At 32.9% G+C, this 11,107-nt stretch overlaps 1 protein-coding gene across 1 annotated transcript; it reads left to right on the plus strand.

Annotated features, from left to right (window-relative positions):
• The first annotated feature begins 3,469 nt into the window (after positions 1–3,469).
• LOC107872411 lies at positions 3,470–6,117 on the plus strand. Its single transcript, XM_016719131.2, has 4 exons — positions 3,470–4,150; positions 4,614–4,731; positions 5,565–5,643; positions 5,805–6,117. Exons 1-3 carry the CDS (start codon positions 3,887–3,889, stop codon positions 5,600–5,602), a joined length of 420 nt encoding a protein of 139 aa, XP_016574617.1. The 5' UTR covers positions 3,470–3,886; the 3' UTR covers positions 5,603–5,643; positions 5,805–6,117.
• The last annotated feature ends 4,990 nt before the right edge of the window (positions 6,118–11,107 follow it).

An 11,107-nucleotide genomic window follows, 5' to 3' on the forward strand; every position in this document is an offset into this window, starting at 1 on the left:
GGTTTGTTATGAGAGAAAACTTGAGAAAAACCTTACAGGATGCTTGCAAATGACTTTGATTTGGTGTTTGCACGGTTTTATAGGCTTGGAAAAAGTCTAAAATACCCCTTTTAACATCTGTACGAAGCTAGAAAAATTGAACTGGGAACCCAATTTAAGGGGCCACCGCGATGCGCCACTTATCGCGGTGGCTCACTGGAAATTAACAATTGGCAATATGGGAGTCACCGCGACGCGGAGCCATTGTATTTTTCTACTGGTTAGGACCTGGAACCTCAATGCGACGCGCCAACATCGCTGAGTTCCACTGAAATTTGATAATTGTCAAATCGACCCTCTCTGTGATGTGCCAAGCACTAAAATGACACAGTTTTACGACTAGGTCTTAAATTACCCATAACTTCTTACCCGGGTATCGGATTTGGGCAAATCTTATATCGATGGAAAGATTATCAGATTTCTCATGTGATAGAAAGTCAAAATTAGGGAAATTCTATATGATTAACATGATACTCACTTAGGAATCCACTTCTCAATCTTTTAGGGTCAAAATTACGCTTCACCCGACACGCCCTAAGGCTCAAACTACGAGGGAACTTTGCGGGACCTTACATGTCACTTCACTAGTTGTAACTTTATATATTATTTGAACCAAATCTTTTTCTTATTATATTATGCTCAAGCAATTTAGAGGGTGGAGAAGTTATCTGCCATATGATGTAATTTTCGTGAAGTCTTGCTGTGACTAATAGCTGAATATCAATATCTGTTATGCAGTTATAGTGAAAAGTGGTTGACCATCCCGTGTTTGGCATCCCTATCAGCAGTGATGAATTGTAATCTGAGTGCAGCTTGTATGCTCATCAATATTCACTCGTAGGTTTCTCATTCTTTTTATTCACTCAATTTTGTTGCCTCTTTATTTAGGTTTTTGGTCATTATTTCAAAAATTTTATAGAGAAAAAAAATAGTTTAGGTTGGAATAGTGTGCATTGCAGCAGTTTTATATTTTTGTAACCAAGGTTAAAAAAGCAAAAACAAAGAAAAAATATTTAAGGTTCATCAAAAGTAAGATGACAATGGTAATCAGTCTTCTCTATTCTAAATTTCTATTTAATCTTTCACTCATAGAGAAAAATAATTTAATTAAATCAATTTTATGTCTTATTATTATGTTTTGAATGAGTACATATGAAACAAACGAGAGTACATATGGATTGTACCGGATGCAAGAGCAAGACTGAAAAATCTCTAAAGTTTGAGGTAAATTACACCCTTCTATGACTTCAAATTGTGAAGTGTTTATTTTGAACAAGCTATATATAATTGCTTGCAATTGTGATTTTTTTTTAATTCAGTTTTAGTTTAAGAACTAGAATGAGACGAAGATTGTCGACTTTAAAGAGGAAAAATTTTTCTTCTCAAAAAGGACCAATTAATACAAGGTTTGTTATGTTCCTCCTTTTTACTATAAAATTGTAGGACTTCAAAAATTTGAATTAGATTTGAATCGTTGAATTTCGCGTGATTCGACCCGAGCTATATTAAATTGTATTTTATTTGATGCAAATTTTTGTACTATTATAATATAAATCCAATTAACACCTTCTGTTCTTATTTTCAGAACTAGAATGCGATAAAGACTGAAGATTCTTGTCCATAAGATCATCGACTTCAATAATTTTTAGAACTAGAATAAGATAAAGATCGAAGATTTTCATACATAAGATAGTCAACTTCTTTTGTAAGAGAGGACCAAATTAATAAATGTTTATTATTTTCCTTTTTATTACTATAAACTTGTAGCACTTCAAAAATTACGAGGCACACACCTCTACTTTTTTATTTCTATTTTTTTAATATTGGGTGTGTAACTCTATAGGTAATATTATTCATAATCATACACGGGTTATTGTATATTTTCTTGTACATCTTTCAAAGTAAGTAACGTCATTAATTATTAATTATCAATAATATAGAATTTCACATATTTAACTTCAATTGTTATTTCTTAATAATTTTATTCTTTTATACATAATTCTATTGATTGACCTGAGACACACGTGCAAAGCACGTACACAAAACTAGTAATATATTAAAAGTTTGAAGACCCTTAAAAAAGTGAATTGAACTTTTTCCCCTTCATTACAACTCTCTGTAATAGACAAAATCGTTATTTTTTATTTTCTTATTATATTTTTTAATTAATAATAAAATAAGAATCCTAAAATATATGGTAGAAGAAATTATATGATAAGAGGTATTAGGAGAATTAATTTCTATAATTAAAAAACACTCCTTAAATATATAAAAGACGAATTAGATATAGACAAGATTACTTCGGTATTTTTTGTATTTGGTTAGGATACTTATACTTCTCCAATTTCATTTTTTATTTTAGGTAATTTCACTATTTATTTTTTGGTTGATAAAAAGGATTGTTTTTATTTTTTTTATTTTTTTGGCATTGTTAAGAAAATCAGTGCTAAAACGTTGGTTTTGTTTGTCTATGGTTTTGCATTGTTAAAAATATGTTTTAAAAAAGTAAAAATATTTCCTTTTAATTTTTGGTGAAATAATTTTGCAATTAATTTAATTTTTATTTTTTTAGGCTTAGTTGTATAATTTAGATAAAAAATTATAATATTTAATACTTCTAAATCAGTTAAAATTTTACCTTATATAAAAAAAGAAATTCTATAATTCTATTTAAATAATAATTTGATCAAACTTTACTAGAAACTTAGGGTTATTTCTTCTTCGTTACATCTATTTTGTGTTTTGTTTGTGTAGTAGTGTATCATGTTTAATTGATTGTATATTTTCTTTTTGTGAACAGGGAGTATGATTAAAGCTCCTCCTTTTGTGACGCCATCGTTAATGTTTTGTATTTATTCGTGTTCAATATTTCTCTGATATGTGTAAGAAATAACGAAAATTCAACTTCTTTATGTGAAAGATAGGGTTGGTCCGTAACGATAAGTCCTACTATATATGGTAAGAGAAAAAAAGAAAAATCATCTCACAAGTATTTGTTCAATGTCGAAAGCTTTTGAAAACTAAATTATGTTGCTATTGAGGCACCCAAAAAACATGTGAAAAAAGCAAGTCCAAAGATTATCAATAAAGGGCGATCTCGTCATAGATGAATAGTTCAAACTACTAACTTTGAACTAGCTGACTGAAGTTGTTACTTCTCCATCCTTTTTCTGTAGCCTTATAATAGTGTTCACTTATGGAATGACTCCTAATTGTATGTATGGAACTATTTTTAAAGGATAAACCATGTCTCTCTCTTTTGCTGAAGTGAATTCTTTTACCTTTTCATTTGCAACGCAGGGTGCTATCATAATTTCTTCAGCTTTTCAAGCAATTCTTGGATACAGTGGGCTGATGTCAGTATTAGGAAGGTAAGAAATTCTGTCCAACATCTATATGTATTCTTCTCTATTGTCTTGACCTACATTGCACGGACTCTTCACTTTAGATGCCGCACCTATGTCGGATTCTCCAAAAATACACTAGTTTTTGAGAATCCGACATGCTGACAATTTTGGAAAGTCCGAGCAACATAGTTCTTGACTACATATGCTTTCATAATTACACATCTAATATTTAGAGCCTCATGGATGCTAATAGAATTGAGTCGTCGATTCTTTTGCTTATTGGATCTTTTCATTATCACATATTGTTACGTGGCATTATCAGCTTAGTTCTTAGCTAAGACATTTCTTTTCACTTTATTCTGCTTGTCAAATTATATATCCAGTAGATAGATCAGTATGACATATGTACATTCTTTTTCTTCTTTTTTCTTTTACAGATATGTCCTGCAAACATTCTTTAGTTCGAATATATAGTAATATCCCAACTGCTCTTACGCTATATGCCGTTGAATGATATTAGGAGACGTCTAGATTTAGTTTTGGTCGACTACAATGGACAGGTATTTTTGGTGCTAATTGAAATAATAGCTGAGTTTTCTTGTCCTTTGTTTTTAGGTGGCGGATCCAAAAAAAAAATTGTTGGCGGTCATTCCTACATGGCATTCATGACAGCAAACCTCCTTGCACATGCCCCTCATTTTTTCTGTTGTGGAATTGCTCGTTCAGGTGCTTATAACAGAACACTAACACCTTTTGGGTTCCAGGTAGTACTCCCTATACTTGTTTAAGGTCAACCAGTGTAAAGTCCTTATGATTTGGTGGTTATCACACTAATAAAAAACCTCCCTTTCCATTGCACATTGCCAATTCATTTCTTTGGATATAATCCGTACACATTGAATCACCATGGAAAGAAGTATCTTCCCCTTAATCCCCAAAATTTCCATTTTCATTATAATTATATTATTATCTTAGATCTGAAAAAAAAATTGTGCTCAGGTTTCTTCCCCTTAATCCCCAAATTTCTCATTTTCATTTGCGTTATAATTGTATTATTACCTCAGATCTAAAAAAAAAAGTGGTCTTACCTTTTAGCATTTTCTGTGTAATTGGAAACTTTGATTTGGCATTGAATGAGGACAAAATCCTTAGAAAATACCAAATGTTGATTTACGGTTATACCCTTGAGTGCTGACCGAAGGAATAATCAATCTTCAACTAATGCAGGTAATTGACCATATCATCAATTCTGCTGCAAAATCAAATTACCTGTCAGTTGGTCAGATATCTGTTCCCTTTTTCTTCAGGGGTCCTAATGGCGCTTTAGCTGGCCCAACATTCTCAGGTATGTCAGTGAACTCAAACACAGCTTGTTGTGTTTCCTCGAGCGGCTTTTGGAGTTCCTCTAAGTTAGGTTAACCAAGCTAAGCATCACGTATCTGATCAATATCTGGTCTTTGTTTGAGACTGAAGATTAATGTGTGTCAATGTATGGATCGGTGGATAAACTGGAAGAACTATAGGACGGAGTAATATTGATGTTTTATACTGTTTTCTTGGTTTCTATTCGGTGTAAAAAATCGTTACCTACAGTTAAATTTTTTGTGCATAAAGGATTAATGAAGGACATGCCAACAACTTGTCAAACAATCCCGTACTTTTATCTGACCACAATCCTACTTCAAGTTGAAATTGTTGTGACATTACCATCAACGTAATAGGATGTTAGCGGTTTGGTCATTTGATCAATTTTGTTTTGATCAACTAGGTTTCATTTCAGTTTTGTATATCCTACTTGATAGATCTTACGTGTAAAGTTTTCAATAAAATTGTTTACTCTGGTTATAATTTGAGACGTGAGAAGTTTTTACCCATAATGTAAGCCAATTTTCTCCTCTTTCATAGAATGAACGTGTGGCAGTGCCAGTGCCAGTGTGTAGTGAATAATCTACCAAATGTAAGATGATCTTGAGATCATAGGTTATCTCGGTAGGCTGAAAATGGAACTAAGAAGTGAGGGTTTTTCAAACTACTACTCATTTTTTGTTGGTCTTACTTCACATATAAGTAATTTGGAAAAGGCGACCACCTCATTTTTGAGCCACTACCGCTTAGATTTCAAAATAAAAATTCTAGATTATGGGCATCTGTAACTTTTAACGTTTCATTTTAATGCAGTCGACAGTTGCTCTTGGATCACATTACTGTTTAGCTAGCATCACGTGCTGCTGATGAGCTGGGGTATGGCAAGCACCAGGTAAGATATGCTGAAATAAAGTTTAGTTTTGCATCATTTGTCACCTATCTTTTAAATATCTTGATAAGGTTCCATGCTGCTTTTGTTGGAGTCTCAAACATTATTATGAAATCTATCCTAATAGGTAGCATGAAGCAAATCTTCAATGTTTTACCTTTCAGGACTATTGAAGATGGAAGATTCTATAAGGAAAGTGTGAGAATTCAGCATCTGTATTGACCTTTTAGTTGGAAGTGTTTTCTATGCTTTTCCTTCTTCCCTGCCTACGAAACAAGCGAGTTTGTACCCCACCATCCTTAATGTTTTCTCTTTGATGTACTTTGGTTGTTTAAACTCTTCACCATGTATTTGTAAAAATAAAAGTTGCAGAAGTTGTTCTTTCAAAGACGAGCCACTATAGTAGATCGATGTATAAGTATGTTGCATCTTAATTATAAATAAACTGTGTGCAACACGGTTCATTTGCAACTCCAAGCTAGGAATTTTGAGTACCCGAGGATTATTACTCTCATCGCACATTCATGGCCAATGTGATTACCTTTCCAAGGTAGGGGTAAGATCTCCGTACATGGGTATGTTCTTGTTGTATTGGCATGTAAGGGATAATGTGATTACATGTCGATGAGGCGCTCACGCCATGTGGCTACTATCATGTGTGAATTTGAGCATTCAGTAATATGTTATTCCCATGATTATATAAAACATACGTTTGGAATTATTTTCATCAACTGATCCAATCAAATGGGATAGTCCTTTTCTATTACATCTTCATTTTATTCTACTATACACGCTGGGTCAGTGCAACGCATGGGCATACCTATTTAGTTAGTAGAGAAAGCCACTTCTTCAAACTCAATTATAAAATGGCCATTTATTTTATTTTTAATTTATTTTATAGGGTGAAAAATTAGATGGTCAATAATCTGTGGGGTCAACATGGGTAAGGGGTATTTTATAATTTTAAAGAGTTAGGTGTGTGGTTTTAAGTCTTTTATTACACATTGATATCATCTACTCCGTTAAATACAATAAATACTACTTATCTCTCTATTAGCGATTTTCCCACTACTATAAACTCATCAAAGGGACTTATCTTTTTCCTCAGACGTTGCATTTGAAGTTCGTCATCACCAGGTAAGTTTTCATCTTCTCTCAAGCTTTTCTAGTTCCATATCAATATAATTTTGTGAAAAAAATTGAGGTTTTCATAACCCTAGACTTAATAAATTTGGATTTTTTTTGAAAAGTAATTTTAATTTTCATCCATTTTCTTATCGAAATTTCAAGTTATTTTTAACTATTTGCTTTATTCAATAGCTTCTTTTGCTGGTAACGTTCATCCTTGTTCATAGATTTTTAGGATTTTGTTGTTATTGTTGATCGAACTTTTTAGTGTATCACTAGATTAGTCATCGATTATTGTAGCTTTTATATCGCGTTTAGTGAACAATGAAGACATGACTTGTCTTCATTTTATTTTACATATGTAGTTCTAAAATAATGATAAGAGGTAGTCGAAGAGGAGGGAATGTAATCACCCGTTATATAGTAGAAAAAGAAAGGGCGAAGCGAGTGTGAGGAATGGGAAAAGGAAAAAGACGAGGTTAGAAGATGAAAATGTTTCTTTCTCATATAAGTTTCGTGAGATTAACGAATTTGTTGATGAAGGAAATCAAAATGGTTCATGGTAGGATGATGTGGAGCAGTCGGTTTCAAAAAATGTAGACGATGATCCCTTATTCTTGCTTCATTGTGAAAAATAAATTGATGTTGACAATGTCACAATTCAAACATTAGGTCATGATGGCTTATCGTGGATCAACCTTGATAAGTAAGTTGATCACCAAGACAAATGAAAAGCGACAAAATAAAGAAAGAAAATTCAAAAATAACATTAAAGATAATGTGAGACTTCTAGAACGAAGTCAGGCCAAACACGAAATATAACAAAGCAAAAATTTACAGATTTAACATAGAATCTAAAAATCTGGTGTCATAAGTTTAAGAGCATCTAGTACAACTAAAAAATACTTAGATAAAAATATCTGTCTCTGAAATCAAGTAAAGACATCTAAAATAGGTAAGGGAAGGTCCAAAGTCAACTCTAAAGCCCTAGAGCATGCCACTACCCTGATCATCATTAAGATAAGCCTAAAATCAACTATCACGAGTCGTACTCATGTTAGGATATACACTAACAGGGTACAATAGGGGGTGAGTACGATCCACTTGTACTCAGTAGGTATCATAGTGCAATACCCCACATTTTAGCTAGAATTCAAATCGTTGTTCCTACATGTATAGATCTGAACCCAATAATTTTTATGTCAAAATAAGTGTGTTGATCAATTCTACAGTGTGAGAACATCTTTGGATATGAATCAAGGTCATGAAAATCTCCTAACTCAAAGATGAGTTGAGAACTTTTCTACTGATTAAGTTTTAGTGGATGTTTCAACTTGGGTCAAATTTCAATAACCATTACTCCTAGAATATAACGAGTTAGGTGGTCTACTATATATCAAATGAAAGATCTTCGAGTATTCTTTCCAACTCATATGGTTCCATCTTAATTCAACAGCAGAGTAGAAACTTATGCTCATTTTACCTTAAAGTGTCGGTCTGAGAGAAGGTGACGACTGGAGTTGACAAGCTGTCAACTAAGTGATGAGCGATCACCTTAGTTGTCAGACTTAACCAAAAATCACCTTAATCATTAGAGAAGGTGATGAATAATTTGACAAGCTATCAACTAGTTGACAAGTTGTCAACTAAGTCGTCAACCTTAACCAGAAAGTGTCCAAGTCTAGCTAGAGGTTGACGACTAAGTTGATAAGTCATCAACTAGTTGACAAGTTGTCAACTTAGTTGTGAACTAAAAATTTCTTAAATTTTTATTCAACTTCTTTAGGGGTATTTTGGTCTTTTCCTCACCTCAAACCCTACCCCTACAGCTTAAATCACCCTATAAATGATATTTTCACATTATTAGTCAGTTTTCAACATTTATTCTCCACTCCACTCTCAAATAAAAAGAAATTAGGGTTTCTTTCCAAAGTTCAACTTCCAAGGATCCAAATTCATGTTTTTTTTTTCAAGAAATCAATAAATTCAGGTATGTGAGGTTTGAACAAGGATAATATTTCATCATTGTGCCCAAAAGATTTGGTTATTGCAATTAAATTTATGAGATTTTCGGTTAGGATTCATACCTATTTTTCAAGTTTTTGAGATTATGGCTTTATCACATGATTTAAAGTTCAGTTTGCATAAGAATATATCTTTACTCATGTTATTACTTACGTGATTGCTATTATGAAATGAATTTCTTTATTTTGACATAAAGCTTGATGAATTGATAAAATATTTCTATTTGAGCATTGAGTTTGATATTTTGATATGAAGTATCCATGAGATAAAGAATGATTTCAAGTCCAACCATAAGTTACTAAGTTTACGAGAAGTTTAAGCTTATAAGCTCAAGTTACAAGTATTAACACATGATTGAAGTTCAACTTGATCTTATGATCTAAGATAAGACATGAAATCTACAAGTTTCCTCATGAATATGATTTTAGTAAGAGAAACTTAGTTGGTTTTCAGTTTATAAACCCATGTGCTATTTTAAGGTGGATTTCAAAAGTATGAGCTAAGTATAGTAATCATTGTATGTTAAGGTTCAATGCTGATGGCAAAGGTAGAATAGCTCTTCTTAACGTGGGTAAGACATTGGACTCCACGATAGCTCACATAGTTTATGTCAGTTATAAGATCTTCCACAAAGAAAAAAGTAATGATTTTAGAAACTAAGTGTAATGACTCACTAAGCTTATCAAATTAAGAATTATTATTCATGTTTTATGATATTTCAGCTTTCAGTTTTATTCATGATCAAGGTGAGTCCTTTTACACTTAACATGCATGATTTAAAAGTATGTTCAACTTCAGTTTTACTTATTGCATTCATCCCCATATACTCAGTACATTTCAGAAGTACTGACCACATATACATCTGTATGGCTACATTGTTTCGTAATGTAGCTACAAGTTGTGTCCTACATATCAGAGTCAGACAATTCAAAATTTTCAGTCAGTAGGTGATGAGTTCTTTTGATTTGAGAACTCGAGTCAACTATAGTTCCAATATTATAATTTTATTCAGTTATATTGATTAGGGTATTTAGGGGTCATGTCCCAGCTACCTATAGTCAGTATCAGTAGAGACTTCATAGATAGTCAGTTAGAGTTTATAAATTTCAGTTTTTTTTTTTTGGATATTCTAGCTTTGTAAATGTTTTAAACAATTTTGTGTCAAACAAGTCTAGCCAATGACATCTTTTCTGCTTATTATTTTCAGTTTTATTTACTTATTTCAGTTGCTTATGATTTATGCTAGTATCATAGGTTAACTTGAGATCACTTTTGGTTCTAAGCATCGTGTGACGTCCAGGAGATAGTGTTGAGGCATTACAAACTTGGTATCAGAGAATAAATTTTTAGTGTCCTAGGGTGTCTGTGAAGCCATGCATATTAGAGTCTTGCAGAATGGTACAGAAACGTCTGTACTTTTCTTCGAGAGGCTATTGGGCATTTAATAAATATCTCTCTTCTTTATGCTCTAGATTGTGCAGTAAGATTTTCTCTCAGAAACTTCTGTATATTCTTGTGTTACTCCATACTTCTCTATCTCTGACTTATTCTTAAGACAACACGAGTAGTAAATTACAATTCTCCCAGACTTAGAAATTTAAGCTAAGTATTCATATTTAGAAGTATTTTAGCCTTTTTAAGTAGGCGATCCTATTTCACGACACTTATGACCTTAAAATTTTTAGGTTGATTCATGATCAAGACTGTCAGTAGGTTACTTCGGGTGAGTTTTTGGACCTCGTTTGAACCATGTTCAGGTGACCAAAATAGTGGGTTGATGCGATCTCGATGCATCGCATCACCAGATAATTTTTCCCCTAGCTTTCAATGCAATTCTAGTGAACCAACGCGAACTCGACGCGGTGCATTGGTCATCACATTGATGTCATCGACGTGGTGTGTCGGTCTGTGCGTCACTAGGCATGGTTTTTGTTCTTTTAGTTCCGCGTCTAGAGGGGTAAATGGGTCTTTATCCCACTTCTATTCAGCCCCAAAAATATGAAATTAAGCCATTCTTAGGGCTTAAACACTCATTCTCTCTAAAATCCTCTTAAGAACAAATCCTAGGGGATCTAATTTCAAATTCAAGATTCAAGAACGCACCATCAATCTCCACGGATTCAAGCACCAAGGTATGTTAGGTGTTTATCCAAGGGTTTCCTTCCACCCTTGGAGTTCAAAAAATTCTTTTAAACTACAAGTTAATTGATTTCAAGAAGTCCATGTGGGATTTGAGTGTATTCATGATTATGATGTTAATTGTGTTCTAATCCATGGTTTATTCCAAGTTTCATGTGAAAATATTTATCATGTG

The sequence above is a fragment of the Capsicum annuum genome, chromosome 5 (assembly GCF_002878395.1).
Source record: "Capsicum annuum cultivar UCD-10X-F1 chromosome 5, UCD10Xv1.1, whole genome shotgun sequence".
In the NCBI taxonomy this organism is placed as follows: Eukaryota; Viridiplantae; Streptophyta; class Magnoliopsida; order Solanales; family Solanaceae; genus Capsicum; species Capsicum annuum.